Consider the following 17,360-nt stretch of genomic DNA (forward strand, 5'->3'; position numbering starts at 1 on the left):
AACAGGGGGAGATGTTGGGGAACCCTGCTGTTAAGGTCAGCTCCTTTCTCAGCAGGGACTTCCTGCCTGACATACCTGGAAAGTGCCTCCAAGCACCAATGCCTGACCTTATTCAGAACATGACTTTTGGCATAGTTACCTGGAGTAAAATCTACCCCCAGGTTTTTTCTATATGATAAACAGGCATTGCCCAATAGTCCAATGATAGGAGCCTACTGCCACATGTAAATAAAGCATACTATGAGCACCTATCAGCTGAAGCATTGGCTACTACCCCCACACTATATTTTCCCTAATCCCCACTGAATAAATGGAGCTGTTTTACTGAGTCTGGAGCTGTTTGTATCACTGAATCTGCCTCCCTGGAAGGGCTTTCTTCCTTCAGTGCTCACTGGCCATCCTGACCCCATTCGTCGCTTCTGCTCCCTTTGTCCTCATGGAACGGTGGCCAACGACCCACGAGGAGAGGAAGCAACCCCACATTTTTCATGTGATATAAATTTATAGAATAGGAACTTATATCCTGGAAATGACTGATAGTAACTTGAAAACTGAAAATAATGTAGTGAGCAAGATTCACATCACTTCTAATGAAGTTTACATTCTTTATATCATTGAAGAATGCTAAAGATGTTTCACTTGTAAGAGAGACTTATAAAGTAAAGAGATATGATTTTCACTGGGCTTGGTGGGCACAGACCTGTAATATCAGGTGTTCATGAGGCTGAGGCAGGAGGATAGCAAGTTCAAGGCCAGTCTTGGCTGGATAAAACGTTCAAGGACAGGCTGGTCAACTTACTGAGGCCCTGTCTCAAAATAAAAAGTGAAAACAGGCCTGAAGACACAGCCTAGTGAAACTTGCTGGCCTAAAGTGGGCCAGGCCCCCAATTCAATCTCTAGTACAAAACAAAAACAAAAACGAACAAACTAAATGAACCCCAAACCAAACCAAACACTAATAACAACAAAATAGGAAGACACTACTCCACCAAGGAAAGAAGTAGAAAGTGGCAGCTCACAGGGACTTGCCGCCGCAGATTCGTCGGGGTGCTGGATGGAGAGGAGGCAGTGCTGAGCGCATTCTCGATGTCCTGGTCAAGCTGGTCCAGTTTCATAATCAGCAGCACCATGGAGTCCAGCCGCGCCCTGTCTCGATCTTCTCTTATTTCCTGAGGAACAGAACAGAACATGCTGTTACTGAATCTGAAAGGACATTTCTTGGAAAGAATAAAAAGTTCCCTGTTCTTCACTGTGACACAAAGGACACTGGATAATGGGTAGTCTTCTCTTTAAGGGGGAAGGGACAGTCTAGTCTGGGTCATTAATGGGCTCTTCAGGGAGAAGAAGATGATCTAGTGCCAAGATCACAATTTACATGAATATTCAATATATGAAAAAGAATCTTAGCTACCAGGGTCCTAACAAACATTCCCAACTTTCCAATTACTATTAAGGAACATTACTTATATGAGTTTTTTTCAGAGTACAAATCTGTTATTTGTTTGCTTCAAACAATTCTGATTTTTATACTTAAGAATGTACGTGAGAGAATATTTTTATCAGAGTAGTTTTGAATTTAGTGAAATATTTTGAAAAGAATGGAGTTAGGCAGTTTTTTGGCTTGTGTGGTGGTAGCTCTCTGCACAGGCCCACAGCTTTACCCACAGCTATTTCACTCTGTGTCACGGCCAAGACTTCTGTGTATGCTTCTTTTCCCTTTCACACTCTTAAAAAAGGCCTCCCCAATGATCCATGGTTTTTGAAATGACCAGAACTTTTAATTTTTTTTTATCATGAATACTGTACAATACAGACATATATTTGGAAAGACTTCTGCTTATAGGAGCAACTAAAGTTCCTCACTGACCTTGTGAAGTTACTTGGACAGAACTCTTTACTGTTTCTGTGTGGTCAAATCAGGTCAGTATCAGCAATCTAAATTCCTTGTGTTATAAAAAGGATTAAGCTGGATAGGATATGGCATGAAGGGGAAAAAAGACCATGTAGAGCACCAGTAGTTCCTTTAGAGGGATAATCTGTTGAGAGTTGCTGCAATGGGCCAGTTCTTTCAAGGTAAAGCATCATTTGTGACTCAGACTGCCAACTTCCCATCTCTCTGAGACATTTGTTTGGGTAGAATCAGCTTTAAGAGGACTGCCATTGGCTGACTCCAAGGAGAAAACATGTTAGGATGGGATCTGGAGGGTGTGTTCATACAACGTGGAAGGCTGGGGCTTTGCTTAGGTGTAGAATTCATCATCAGTGAAATGACGACTGCCTGAGTTGGACCTTTTGTCTTATTTTTCCCTTCCTTCTTCCCATCTCTAATTCCCTTCCTCCTTTCAGTCTCCCTCACTCCCTCCCTCCCTCCTTCCTTTCTTTCTTTGACTTCTTTGCCCCTTCCCCTTCTTCACCCCCTCTTTTCCCCTTTCTTCCCTTTCTTCTCTCTCTCTCCTCTCTCTCTCCCTCTCTCCCCCTTCTTCCCTCCCTCCCTTACTACCTTCCTTCCTTTTCTGTATGTATGTGTTATGTATACTTGTTTTTAAAAAAATTAATAGAATCATTGTTTTGTAATGAACTCACAAGTGAAAACACCACACAGCTAGATTAAGGCAACCACTCAAACAAATATTGCCGTAGAAATTTCTATAGCTCTACTGAACTTCTGTATCACTGGGACTGCAGTTCTGAGGCCCTGGAGCTTCTGTTGGGATTTTACACTGTCACTAACAGTTACATTGTTATACATTTATCCAACACGGAAAAGAACTATGATAGAGTTGAAATGAGGAAAAAGGGAACTTCATATCCTCCTTTGTGTGTTCTTTCACTTGCATTCTGCTCTTCCTTATAACCTAATGTTACCCTTTGTTGGTCTCCTTTCTAAATGTTATTCTATACCCACACTTGACAGCTTTTTACATACACACACATATATATTATAGATCTGCATATGAGGGAGAACATGCAGGCTTTTTCCTTCTGAGTTTGGGTGACTTGGCTTAATACTATGCTTTCTAAATCTATCAATTTACCTGCAAATTTCATTTTTCCTTACAGCTGAATAATATTCCATTTTATAAATATAGCACATTTATGTCATCCATTTCTTGGTGGACATCTAGGGTGGTTCCATTTCTTTGCTATCATAAATAAAACAGCAATGAATAAGGGTGTGTAAATGTCTTTACCATAAGATATGGAGTTCTCTGAATGTATGCCTAGGACTGGAATAGCTGGGTCATATGGTATTTTTAATTTTTTTTGTGGAATCTCAGACTGATTTCCATAATGGCTGTATTAATTTGCACTGACACCAGCAGTGAGTCAGGGAGTCAGGGTTCCTTTCCCGTTCTCTCTATTTGTTGTTGGACTTCCCAGTAGTAGCCATTCTGACTGGGTTTTGAGGTGGTATCTGGAAGAAGTTTTAATTTGCATTTCCTTGATGATTACAGATGTTGAACGCTTTTGTAGTTATCAGCTTTTTGTGTTTTGCTGTATGCACTTCTTAGTGTGGATGTGTATGTGTGTGGGTCAGTGTGGAGGTATGAGGATGACTCTGGGTATATGTCCTCCTCTGCTCTCCACCTTTAATCATCATTATTATTATTATTATTATTATTATTATTATTATTTTATTCGTTTTTTTGAGACAAGGTCTCTCTGTAGCCCAGCTGGCCTAGAACTCTCTATGTAGACCAGGCTGGACTCAATCTCACAGAGATCTGCCTGCCTCTACCTTCCAAATGCTGGGATTAAAGGCATGAGCCACAAAGCCTAGTCTTACCTTGATTTTTTGAGACAGGGTTTCTCACTGAACTTGAAGCTCATCAACTTGGGTTGGTTGGCTGGCAAATGAACTTCACAAATCTGCTTGTCTATATATCCCAGTGCTAGGGTTACAGAAACGTGTCACTTCCCTGGCTTTTACTAGGGTTCTGGGGATTCAAACTCAGGTCCTGCTTGTGAGACAGGCACATTAGCAACTGAACCATAGCCCAGCCCTGGGCATTTCTTTTAAATTTCCCAGCTACTCCCAAGAACAAGGATGCCAATGGAGTAATCTGAAACAGCATTATCTTTCATATGTCAAATAATGGGTTCATTACATCATATGTCTCAAAGAATCAACTACTTAAACTGTCTTATTTTCTTTTATAGTTGCTATTAATACTTTGACAAAAGCAACTTAGGAGATAAAGGGTTTATTTTAGCAGTACAATCTATTGTTGTAGTGAAGTCACAGCAGTAGGAACTTGTGGCAGCCAATCACATTACATCAACAATCAAGAGCAGATAGAGATAAATTGCTGCAAGCTTACTAGTGCTCAGCTTACTCTCTGTACTGTGACACAGTCCAAGTTCTTCAGCCTAGGGAACGGTGTGACCCACAGAGGGTCTTCCCACCTCAATTAACTTAAGATAATCCCCCACATGCATGCCCTGAGGCCTTTCTCCCAAGGGATTCCAGGTTTTGTCAAGCTGACAGTTAACTCTATCCATCACATAAGCTAACACTAGATAAGTTATTCTATTTAAAAATTTTTCTTTATTCTTGAGAATTTCATACAATGAAATATGACATCTATCTTCCATTTCTCCCTTGAATTGCTCCCATATCCCTTCTCAACTTGTTCCTTTGCCAACTTCATGTCTCTCTTTTTATTTATTTATTTATTTATTTATTTATTTATTTAGCCTGCTAAGTCCAGTTACTGCTGCCCATATATGCATAGGTGCAGGCCAATCAAAGCCAGATAAGTTATTAAACATAGACCTTGTACTTGGTTTAACAGATTAATACAAAATGAAAGAAATACTTCTGCTTCCACAGAAGCAGATTAACTTTAAAAACAAATTGCATTTTTTGACAGGTACTAATTTCTTCAGAAAACTATGCAACTATTATGACTTCATTTATTCTCATTGTGCCTGTTTTTTGCCACTTAATGACTATCTGACAAGAAATTATGAAGTTTTTATAGGGTTTAAAACTGTTTACATTTGCAGTCAAAGAATCCTTAGCTTTTATATTTTATTCCCTAATGATATAGAACTTCATTACATTCAACACAGTGCTATTTACAATAAAATTTTGCTTATAATCTGAAATAGTCTTCATAATATCATAGATCATTGCATCTAATTCTTTTACAAATACTTTAGAAAATGGAGAAGTCTGACTAAAGAGCCATTAACTCCCGTTAATTACCATTCCAGTGTATTGCTTATATAATTTCCTTCTCTTTTGACCCAAAAGGTACATTTGGCAAGATGTAGTTGTTTGTATCTCTGTGTCCAAATATGACTTTGTGTGGTTCATATTTCATTTATACTGTCCCCAAAGACAAAAATTAATGTTTCCCATCTAACAAAAATAGAATCAAATTATACCTTGCACAAACAGCACATTTTCAGAACCGATAGTGAAATCAATAGCAGCCAGGAAGTAACACCACCCAAGCCTTAGGAAATATAACTGGATATGTTTCCAGCTACCAAGTTAGTGTTGGATACAGCACAGCATCCCGCAGCTCTCCTGGACCTACCAGCAGTAGTCTCAGAAACCATTTGTCTTTGAATTAACTGGATGCTGAGGTTATACTCTAAAAATATTTTTATATTCATTGGCTGAGCATCAAATTATTTCAATGATCTTCCAGAAGAGTAAATCCAAACAGTCTTGCCCTATGATATTCTATTAGACAATTAAGCCTATTTCTCTTCCCTTTTCTCCATGTCTCCTTCCATTTTGCCATCCATTATGTTCTGTCTGAAATGTCAAGAGTTTTATGTTATACAACCATAAATCCTCCCAAAGCAGTGTGACTAAAAATTATTTCTCTTCTTTTCTCCATGTCTCCTTCCATTTTGCCATCCATTATGTTCTGTCTGAAATGTCAAGAGTTTTATGTTATACAACCATAAATCCTCCCAAAGCAGTGTGACTAAAAATATGATGCTTTATATAAATATCATTGTCCTTATTTTTAACAGCTGAAGTTTTAATTTCTCATGGAGACCCAACTTTTCATATATTCATGGACAAACTCCAGAAAATAGTTCATGCTGAAAATAGAATAAGAATAATATATTTGCAGATTTTGGCCTGGTTGATTTCTTGAATGGAGATTTAATTGCATTCTGTTATGATGGTCCATGAAGAAGAACTTAATAAATGAAATAATCTATTTATGAAGTCAGTATTTCAGTAACTGAACTCCCTCAATACAAGGTCAGTGTGCTAAATTTGCCTCTTCCATGTCTCTCTTCCCTTCTTTACTGCCATTACAGCTCTTTTGGGTCAAGTGTCATTAAAGGGACTGAATATCCATCAGTGAGTAATACAGACAAAACTCCTCTTTTCCTGACTATAACTATAATCAAACCCAGGAAAACAGATGATGAAAATTAAAAGATTCATAAATAGTATCAAATTGGAACAAGTGTAGGAATTTAAAATGTAAGATAATGAAATAAATAACTACATTAGTCTGGTCCCAAATACACAGGTGGCCAAGAAAAGACTTTCTGTGGAAAAAAGGGTAAAACCTTAATGGAAAGAGAAGAAAATGGAGAAGATGATAGAGGTAAAGATAGAGATAAAGATACAGAGCAATAGTAAGGGGGAAGGAAAGGAGACAGGGACAGGATGAGGAAGAGGAGCGAGGAGAAAGAGAAAAAAGGAGGCAATGGAGAGCCTGGGAAATGGTAATGAGGCTGGACACAAATGGAGCCAATAGATTCTGTTCTGAAGGTCACTGCAGAAAGGAGCACTTTCTCTTCATGCAGTGAAGACCATTGGCAGGATACAAGGAAGTTATGCTTCACAAGCTTTTAGATTTCTTGATATATATATTTGCAGGGAAAGCTATTTGGAACCTCGACCACACTTAATATAAGGCAATGTCACATGATTTAATGTGTGCTATTATTCTAAAATCATTCTTCTATCATTAGTCTTTTTATGCTGAGGTCTGAATTAAGCACACAGTATAGTGATTATAAAGAGACAACAAGTTATTTTATTAGAAGGCCATACATATTTTTACATTAGTGTGAAAAATATAAGACCAATAATCAACAAGGAGGGTGTCTCATGAAATTAAAAAAAGCTACTGTACAGCAAAGGTAACAATCATGAAAAGAGGCATCCTACAATGTGGTGGAGAACCTTTTCTAGCTACATGTCCAACATAGGATTAATATATAGAATATACAAAGAAGCTAAAAGCTAAACGAGAATAAAACAATTTCATAAAAAGCGAGCAATGAAACTGAACATAGAGTTCTCAAAAGAAGAAATATAAAAAGCTACTAAACACTTTAAAAGTTGTTCAACATCTTTAGCCATCAGGAAAATTCAAATCAAAACTGCTTGAGATTTCATCCTATTTCAGCCAGTGTGGCTGTCATCAAGAAAATAAATGGGGAAGATGTACAGAAAGAGGGACCCTTATTTGTTGCTGGTGGGAATGTAAACTGGCACTGCCACTATGAGAAATAGTGTGGAGATCTCTGAAAAAGCTTAAACTAGAATACCCATGTGCAGCGGCTAAATCACTCCTGACACATGCCCAAAGAACTCTACATCCTACAACAGAGATGCTACGTACTATATGTACATGAGTATATTTATTGCTGCTCTTTTCATAATACTTAGGAAATGGAATCTACCTAGATGTCCATTACCAAGTGAATGGATAATGAAATTTTATTTAGCTAAAGATAAATGAAACCGTATAAATTACAGTAAAATGGATAGAACTGGATAATATTATATTAAGTAAGGTAACCAGACTGAGAAAGACAAATGCCGTATATTCTCTCTCATATGTAGATCCTAGCATCTAACTTTTATATATGTGTATTTATTTATTGAGTGTGGTGGAGGTCAAGAAACCAGAAATGCACTGGTAAAAGGGGGTAAAAAAGACGTTTTGGGGGAGGGGACTGGGGAGGGGGCAATAGAATATATGTGAAAGTGGAAGGGGGGTCTAGGAGTGGAAAGCAGGAGCAGAAAATGAGAGAGGAGAGCGGTGACCCGCTGAGTCAACCAAACTAAATATTCTGACCCGCTGAGTCAACCAAACTAAATATTCAGAAAATGCCATAAAGAAACCTGCAACAGTGTAACTAATTAAAAAGAGAGTATTGTTTCACATTTCTTTAGGGAGTGGGTGAGCAGATAGTAGTATATAGGTAAATGTTAGCAACTGGCTTGCCAGTAGAAGACAAGTGGCCATTTGTAGCACTTGCCTTTCTACATTCCCAGGATTCTCTGGGCTAATTTCAAGCTATTACTAGACAGGACTGGAGGCAGAGTTGAAGGCTTCTGTGAGCTGGTGTGAGGGTCTGTAGAAAGTGAGGGTAGGGACAGCAGGATGGAAATAATTTAAAATAGAAGCACTAATTGTTAAACCAATGGGAATTATGGTTTGGCCAAGCTAATAAAGTCAAAATAATAAATTTTATTTATTTTATGCACTTACTTTCCATAGCAACTGCTCTTGTTGCCAAAGTACAGTATAGATTGCTCATTTAAATCCAGTGTTTTTCTGGACAATTCATTGTATTTTGCTTCCTTGTTTTATTTGCTATCTATGTTTGTAAAGTTCCTTGTTTCACTATAATAGATTTTTATATTTATATTGTTTACTAAGTCAAAACATATCATTTGGATAGATAACTCACCACCAAAAGATAAGGAAATACAGGAGCTCAGAGCTGTAGTTACTGGTTCTAGCATCCTTGGGCTGCAGATGAGGAAACTGAATACCTAAGGTTCTTAAGTTCAAGTCACTCCTCCAGACTGGAGCCTGAGTCTCTTGTCCTGCCCTGGTCCCTTTCAAACACCTTGTTTGCTTTTCTCCTATGGGTAACATTTAAATTAAATATCCACATGGCTATCATGTATTCCCTGTTGTTATTCTGTTTCCATTCCTCCTGAGACATAGGAGAAACTGGTCCTGAAGAACCCAACACCTGTAACAATGAATTGTAAGAAACTGTTGAAGACATCTTGCCCAGTTCTTTGAACTTGTATTTAATAATTGTTTAACATAAGTTTGCATAGTTATACTATGTGCTATAATTTGGTTTGCTAAGTAGCAACATAGTTCATGTTTGTGCTGCTAAGCTTCTAAATGTTCAAGTATTGCAGAGTCGAACACTGCCTTTTTCTAGTTTCTCCCTCCAGGAAAGGCAGAATAAGTACTATTTATTCCACAAAATTGCCTTTCAGATATTTTAAGAACCCTGAGAACCATGTGTTATTTTTCCAAGTAAAATGTCCACTGTAACCTTCTTTAGATGGGGGGAGTATGGTGGATCAAACCCAAGGCCAAGTGCATACTAAGCACACACTCACCCCTGAGCTATATACCCTTAGGCCTTACTTCCTTAAATCATTTCTCATGACATGCTTTCAATTTTTCCCCTTATTTCCGTTTACTCTTCTCTGGATATGATATAATTCTGTCAATGAGCCAGTTAATGTTTGTGCCCAGAATCAAATATATTACCGTGTGTGTTCTCCTGTCAGGACAGAATAGGCAAGCACTCCCCATGTTCTGCACACTCTCATAATGTGGAATCTAGTGCCTGTTTAGGACATACATATACAGAGATAGCAACAATCAGCTTTCACAATGAGGAAAAACTCTTAGTTGACTGTGAACTGAACCTGAATCTGGATTGTGATATGTCTCCCTTTCTCAACATGTGCCTGTGTAATACAGAAACAGAAACATCCTGTTGCCTTGAGACCATAACCAGCTGCTGTCAATGCATATATATATATGTCCTAGTCTGTTCTTCATTGCTGTGACAAAACACTCTGACCAGTACCAACTTGGGGAGGAAAGGGTTTATTTGTCTTACATCTCCCAGGTTGCATGCAGTTCATCAGGGAGCCCAAGGTAGGAACTCAGGGCAGGAACTTGGAGGCTGGAGCACAGGCCATGGAGGAACGCTGCTTACTGGCTTGCTTTCTTGGCCCCTGCTCAGCCTGCTTTCTTATGCAACACAGGCCCACCTGCCCAGGGGTGGCACCACCCACAGTGGGCTGGGCCCTCCCACATCACTCATCAAGAAGATGCCCTTCAGACATGGCCACAGGCCAGTCCAATAGAGGCAATTTCCCGATTGAGGCTCCCTCAACCCAGGTGTGTCAAGTTGACACTGAAGCTATCCAGCACAATATATATATATATATTGCTGCTAAAGAAGAAGTGTCCAGTTAAACAGCTCTCAGACAGGCCAGTAGAGACTAGGCAGAGCCAGATCCAGACAGAAACTTGTATTCAATTTGATTTTCTATCCAAGATGTAATAGGAATCACCTGGAATTTTGGAGATGCTCATTAGTTACATTTGAAGAGATTCTTGGTCCATGGGTCATGAGGGTTCTGTGGTTGTGGTGGTGTCTGGGGAGCTATAAGATCTCCAAGAAGCCCTGAACTGGTAGGTTTAAATGGAGTCTCCTTGGCCCTGTGTTTCTTCCATCCGGGGAAGATAACACCAATGTACTTCCTTTTCCAAATGTTCTTAATTAAACAGCAGAACTCACAGGGCATGTACAAGGTGGTGGGCAGGAGGTACATACTGTCAGAAATTTTACAGAATGAAGGAAAGATAAATCCCAGAGCAAAGATGTCTCCTCTAGCCCACACTGGCTCCATTCTAATGCCAAGCATGTGTCAGAGAACAACAAAATTCAAGAAAATAAGCAATGCTTCCAAATCATGGCTGTTTGGCTGAGCAGATCCAACACTGCCTGAATGCTCGGCTTGTCAAGGTGCCCCAGTCTCCTGTAGAAAGCCATAATCAATGCGAGGCTGGACCAGGAATAGAAACATGACTTCCTGAAGTCACAACGCTGGCCCAGACACTGTCCTCAGTTCTAAAAGCATCTTCCTGGCTGTTCTGGGCTGGTAATACTCCTCGCTCACCCATAGAAGAAAGGGACCTTTTAGCAACAGTCTTGGCTCGGTTTCACCCTGAATTATTTGATCTGCAGCCAGCTGGACTAACATGGAATCTCATATTAGTGTTATACATTTCATTTGATAATAAATTCCCCTTTCTAGACTTTCTTTTCTTAAAATAATATCCTGTTTAAAGAGCTTGGAAGTTATTTACTATTCTGTTTCCATTTTGGGAGCAGTGAAGATTTTCATATGAAATGATAGTCAGAAGGAGAAGATGATATAATTACTCTCTCACAGCATTTCCAGGCAAGTTAACTACGACAGCTTTCGTTTTCATTCTGTTTTTCAATAGGAAATGTTGGTAGATTGCCAGGAAGAAGTAAAACAAAACATTGTTTTCTACTTGCAAGGCATAGTCATTTCACTTCCCAAGTCTTAGTATAATATCTTTAATAATTATGTGCCAATGTCATTACAATAATGGGTACTGGAGAATGATGGACAGCATTGTTATTTAAAGTTGACAAAAAGAAGCCAGGTGTGGTGGTACCAACCTGTAATCTAGTTACTCAAGAGACCAAGGCAGAAGGGTCACTACTTTGAGGCCACACTGGGCTCTGTCAACCCTGGCCAGCCTACATAGTGACATAGAGAATCTCAAACTATATAAACAAACAAATGAAACAAAACCCTATATTACTACAATCAATCTTTAAAAACTTTTTTTATTATTTCTATTTTATGTGTATGCGTGTATTGCCTACATGTAGGTAAGTGCACCAGTGTCATGCAATGCCCATGGAGGACAGAAGAGGCTGTTAGATCCCCTGGAACTGGAGTTACGGAGCTGGGATTCGAACCCAGGTCTTCTTCAAGAACATCCAGTATTCTTAACCTCTGAGCCATCTCTCTAGCCCCATAAGGAATCTTTTAACTTACATGCAATCAGTAGCCAGTGACTATAGCTTTATACTAAGTTTACATGTATTCCACATTAATTTGCTTCCATTTATCAGTCATAGTAAAAGAATATCTTATCCTTATCTTGAGTTTTGAATTTACACCTGCTTTAAATGGAGCAATTCTTAGCTGAAACTTCTGAAAATAAATTTCTTTTAAATTATTGTATAAATATATATGTGCAAGATACATGTGGTGCCATGGCACATGTGTGGAGGTCAGAGGACAACTCTGTGGAGTCAGTTCTCTCCTTCCAGTTTTAAATGGGTTCCAGGGACTGAACTCAAGTTGTCAGTTTGCCCATCAAGTACCTGTACTTGCTAAGCCATCTTCCTGGTCCCTTAGCTGGGAATTTTGTAAATTGCTTCACATTTTCCTGAATAGTTTCAAAGGAAATTTGTACAGATAGTACTTAGGAGTGTTCAAAAGTAGAAGGTGTGAACTCAGGGCCAGTTTGGGGTCTTGGATAGATTTTCTGCCCTCAAAATTTAGTAAGCATTTTGAGAGCAGTCTTTAATTCTAGCATTAGAACTAGAGACTGGCATTCAAATTCCTTACATACAACTCAGCCTTTATTTTTTTCTTAGTAAATCTTTGCTTGGGCTTAAGTTTTAATGAAAAATGGGACTTTTCCTGGATTGAAAATGTAAAAGAAACATTTATTTTACATTAAAATTTCATTACCTTTATTCAAGAATATTATGGTGGTCTTTGGTAAGGATAAACAGAGTCACAGGTAAAAATATATTCTTTTTTCCATGAAAATGTATCACCTAATAAAAAGAAAGTTTGGGGGCTGGAAAGATTGTTCAGAGATTATGAATACTTGCTGCCCTTTCAGAGTACCGGGGTTCTGTTCCCAGCATTCACATGGTCTCTAGCAGCCATCTGTAGCTCCAGTTCCAGGAGACCTGACACCCTCTTCTAGCCTCTGAGGGCACAGAGTGCATGGGTGAATTTACATACATGCAGGGAAAATACTCATATATATATATATATATATATATAATTAAAAGAGAAAATTCTATATGAACTGACATCTGTAAACTTCTAGTTTCTTCGCTGTCCTTGATTCTGCCCAGTGGCAAATCAGTCATAGAGTCTAACTATTGTCTCTTTCCTTAGCACTTCTTATGTTAAAATACATTTTATTTTTGTATATATGCTTAAATAATGCTATATAAGTAGTAATCTTCTATATTATTAATGCATATTAAAGCACAAGTTATCACAATAAAAATTTAATCTTTGTACTTCTCTGTTTTTAAAAGGCTTTTGACAAAATTCAGCATGAATTCATGACAAAAGTTCTAACTTCTAATGGGAATTGAACAAACCCAGGGCCAACATCATTCTAAATGAAAAAATAACTGGATGCATTCCCATTAAAATCAGGAACCAGACAAGGCTGTCCACTATCTCCACTCCTTTTCAATATAGTGCTTGAAACTCTTGCTAGAGCAACAATACAAGTGAAGGAAATTAAGGAGTACTAATTAGGAAGGAAGAGCTCAAATTATCCCTTTTTGCAGATGATATGATAGTATACCGAAGAAAGCCCCAAAATTCTGTCAGAAAACTCTTAGAACTGATCAACATGTTCAGTAAAGTGGCAGGTTACATAATCTACAAAAATCAGTAGCCTTTTTATATACCAGTAACAAGCTCTTGGAGAAGGAGAAACCTTCCCATTCACAATAGCTGCAAAATAAAATAAAATAAAATACCTTGGAATAAACCTGACCAAAGACATTAATCATCCTACAATTAAAATTTTAAATCTTTAAAGAAAAAGATTAAGGAAGATACCAGAAGATAGAAGGACCTCCCATGGTCATGGATTGGAAGAATTAATATTACGAAAATGATCATCCAACCAAAAGCAATATATGGATTCAATGCAAACCCAATAAAAATCTCCATGACATACTTCACAGAATTAGAAAAAAAAATCCTTAAATTCAATATGGAAGCACAAAAGACCCCAGACAGCCAAAGTAACACTGAGCACAAATGACAATGCTGGAGGGTTGATTACTATACCAGATCTCAAAGTATACTACAGAGCTATAGTTATAAAAACAGCATGGTACTGGCACAAAAATAGACATAGATCAATGGAATATCATTGAAGACCCAAACTTGAGTACAATTTCAGCCACCTGATATTTGACAAAGGTGCCAAAAACACACAACAGAGGAAAGACAGCATCTTTAACAAATGGTGCTGGAAAAACTGGATTTCCACCTTTAGAAGAATGAAACTAGATTTTTATCTTTCACATTGAATAAAAGTCAACTCCAAATGTATCAAAGACCTTAATGTGAAACTTGAAACTCTGAAACTGTTAGAAGAAAACATTGGCAGTAACCAATTGTAAGATATAGGTGTAGGAAAGGACCTTCTAAATCAGACATCAATTGCTCAGGAATTAAGGTCAACAACCAACAAGTGGGATCTCACTAAACTAAAAATCTTTGGTACAGCAAAAGAAACAATCAAGAAAGTGAAGAGAAAACCCAGAGTGGGAAAAATCTTCACCTGTGACACAGCTGAAAGAGGTCCAACATCCAGAGTAAAGAACTAAAAAACAACCAGGAAAACAAATGACCCAATTAAAAGACGGGCTAAAGGTCTAAACAGAGAGTTCTTGAAGGGAGAAATAAAGATGGCTAAAAAAACACCTTAAAAGGTGTTCAACATCATTAGTAATTAGGGAAATGCAAATTAAAACCACCTTAAGATTTCACCTTACCCCAGTCAGATTGGCTAAGATCAAGAGAACAAATAGTATCAAATGCTGGCAAGGATGTGGAGAAAGGGGAACACTTACTCACTGCTGGTGCAAGTGCAAACTCATGCTACCCATGTGGGAAACAGTGTTTAATGGAGAACTCTTAAAAAAACTAAAAATGAACCTACTATATGACCCGGTTACACCACTCCTTGGCATATTCCCAAAGGACTCATCCTATTGCATAGACACTTGTACAACCATGTTTGTTGCTACTCTTTTTCACAATAGCTAAGAGATAGAAGCAATCTAAGTGCCCCTCAACTGACTAGTGGTTAAGAAAATGTGGTACATTTACACAATGGAATTCTATTCAGCAGTAAAGAAAGATGAAACAATGAAATTTGCAGGTAAATAGATAGATCTAGAAACTGTTGTACTAAGTGAAGTAACAGAGACTGTAGATCCCAGCACCAAATCCTTATGAGTGAGTGCATATACTGATGCAACTGCAGGGACCAAGAATATGGAAGGGAGACGGGGAGGTAAAGGGAAAGAAGGAACCCAAGAGAGAAGAATAGTAGGAGAAAGGTGTTACTAAGGGAAAAATATGCAAAAAAGGGCTAGATAAAGGGGGGGGGGAGGGAAGGAGGACTACACAAAGAATTATGGGAATAAAGAGGGAAAAATTCTCCCAATACACAGTGGGGGGAAAAAAAGCCTTTAAGCACAGAGAGAATCCTATGGGGATGGAAGAAAGCTCTATCAGAAGCCATACAGTTATTAAATGAAATCACAGTGCTGGAAGTGGGTTGCCCCTTATGAGCTGTTGGCCAGAGGGGACCTAGAGGTCCCCAAAACAATAAAGGCCATTGCCAGGAACGTTGGTTGTATACTGGAAGTGAATGGTAAAACCCTACTCCTGGAGACTCTGCATGATGTGAGTGTGGGAGAGGGAGAAATTAAGCTTGGACTAAGCTGGAAACTCTGTGCCATTCATGGGTGCCTTTTATAGGGCTATGGGTGACATGCAGATGACTGGGGAGAACTATCCCCTATAATTCTGCTCAGTGATGGATGCTACTTGCTGCACTATCAACATGCCAAACAAGATGTTCCAGCTGGTACAATAATGGCATGTCTAGAGTATGTACAACCAGCAAATTTTCAGTTGGCTATATTGCTGCTCCTAGAGGTGGAACACACATCTGGTACAGTAGTCAGGCCAATCCTCCTTGGCAGGGGAGATATAGGTCCCAGTGGGGAAGCCACTGAAATCTTTTTGTTAGATGGATGTGATGTACCTGTTAAAGTACAATCCAAGCATTTGTGTTTATGCCCATAGGTTATTATGACAGCAACTGTTTAGATGTTCTTCCTTCTTGCTGTTTGTGTTTTTTATAGTAGATGGAATCCCACTGAAATGAGCCAACAGCCCATGGAAAACAGGTGATGCAGAGACCCGAAAGTTCAGTGCCTTGCTACAAAGAGAGGAAGATTATCCCACATATCACCCCATGCAAGGCTCAGGGACTATTGTGGAAGGGGTTGGTGGAAAGAATGTAAGAGCTGGAGGGAGGGATGGAGTAGTAACTGGAAGTGTCCTCTGATCACTATGCTGACAAACTATAGTCATACCTCCTTCCCATGCTCATGCAGGAGTTGATGGGAGGAAAAAGAGTGTGTGTCCCTGGATAATATTCCTATATTGAATCTTACCCATGACTCAGGGACCATTGTGGAAGAGGGGGCAGAAAGATTTTAAGAACCAAGGCTGGTTCATGAACACAGGGACGCAGAGGCTTTCAGGCCACTGGAAGCTTGCACATGTGAACGTGTGGCAATGGTGGTATCGAGCACAGGAACCATGCCAACTCAATTAAACAAGGGCCCAGAAAGGAGGAGAGAAATGTGTGGTGGGCCGGCTATAGAATGAGAACTATTGGAGACTGATTGGTACTGGGTGAGGGAGAGTATGCCTTACAAATGATCTCCAGATGGGCTGACTAGACCCCAGCGGACAAATTTACACTGAAGGACATCTGGGTACAAATGCTTGACTGGTTTGAACTTAACATGTGTGATGGAATACATGAAGTCTGGTGGGGGGCTATGGAGGAGCATGGACGGGGGAGGGGGTCTAAATCTGATTAAAAACTGTTTATGAAATTACAAAAACTCAATTAGAATTTTTAAAGAAAAAAGACAAAATAAATAAATAATAATAATTCAAAAAGATCCATAAATATACTTGTGGCATGACTAGGGTTGGTGAACAGTGTTTCAGATGGCTCAGAAATCCTTTCATGATTTCTAGGGCAAATATATAGTCAATACTGGACTTGAGGTCCTGGCCAATGCAACAGTACAACAGTATGAAGAGGCTTATGTACAAAGGAGAGAATGTGTGCCTTGAAACTTCCAGAGAATAGCTTGACAATCTGATAATCTATGGCCACCAATAAAAGAATTTGGCTCAATAATGATAAACATATGACCATGCTTTTCTACTGCTGTGATTCATTTAGAAATGGAATAGGAAAGAATTAGCCAAATCATAGTAGCAACAAAAGTTATAAGACCACCTAAAATCAAATGAATGAGAAATGAAAACCAAAAGTTATTGGAAACCAAAAATCATGAGAAAACAAAAATATCACCAAAGGTTGTGGGGTCGGGGTTGGGGAAGACTCAACAAATGGAAAGAGGTGTATTCCCTGGAGAAGAAAATTCCA

At 38.8% G+C, this 17,360-nt stretch overlaps 1 protein-coding gene across 9 annotated transcripts in view; it reads right to left on the reverse strand.

Moving 5' to 3' along the window:
- Positions 1-17,360, reverse strand: part of Dlc1 (DLC1 Rho GTPase activating protein) — a 441,479-nt gene that overhangs the window by 317,570 nt on the left and 106,549 nt on the right. For all 9 annotated transcript variants that reach the window (XM_029569842.1, XM_029569841.1, XM_008846071.3 and 6 more), the window contains exon 3: positions 1,020-1,169. In XM_029569842.1, the coding sequence (XP_029425702.1) occupies positions 1,020-1,169 (150 nt within the window). The remainder of the gene's footprint in view (positions 1-1,019; positions 1,170-17,360) is intronic.

The sequence above is a fragment of the Nannospalax galili genome, unplaced genomic scaffold (genome assembly GCF_000622305.1).
Source record: "Nannospalax galili isolate Female #2095 unplaced genomic scaffold, S.galili_v1.0 scaffold1282, whole genome shotgun sequence".
NCBI classification, from domain to species: domain Eukaryota; kingdom Metazoa; phylum Chordata; class Mammalia; order Rodentia; family Spalacidae; genus Nannospalax; species Nannospalax galili.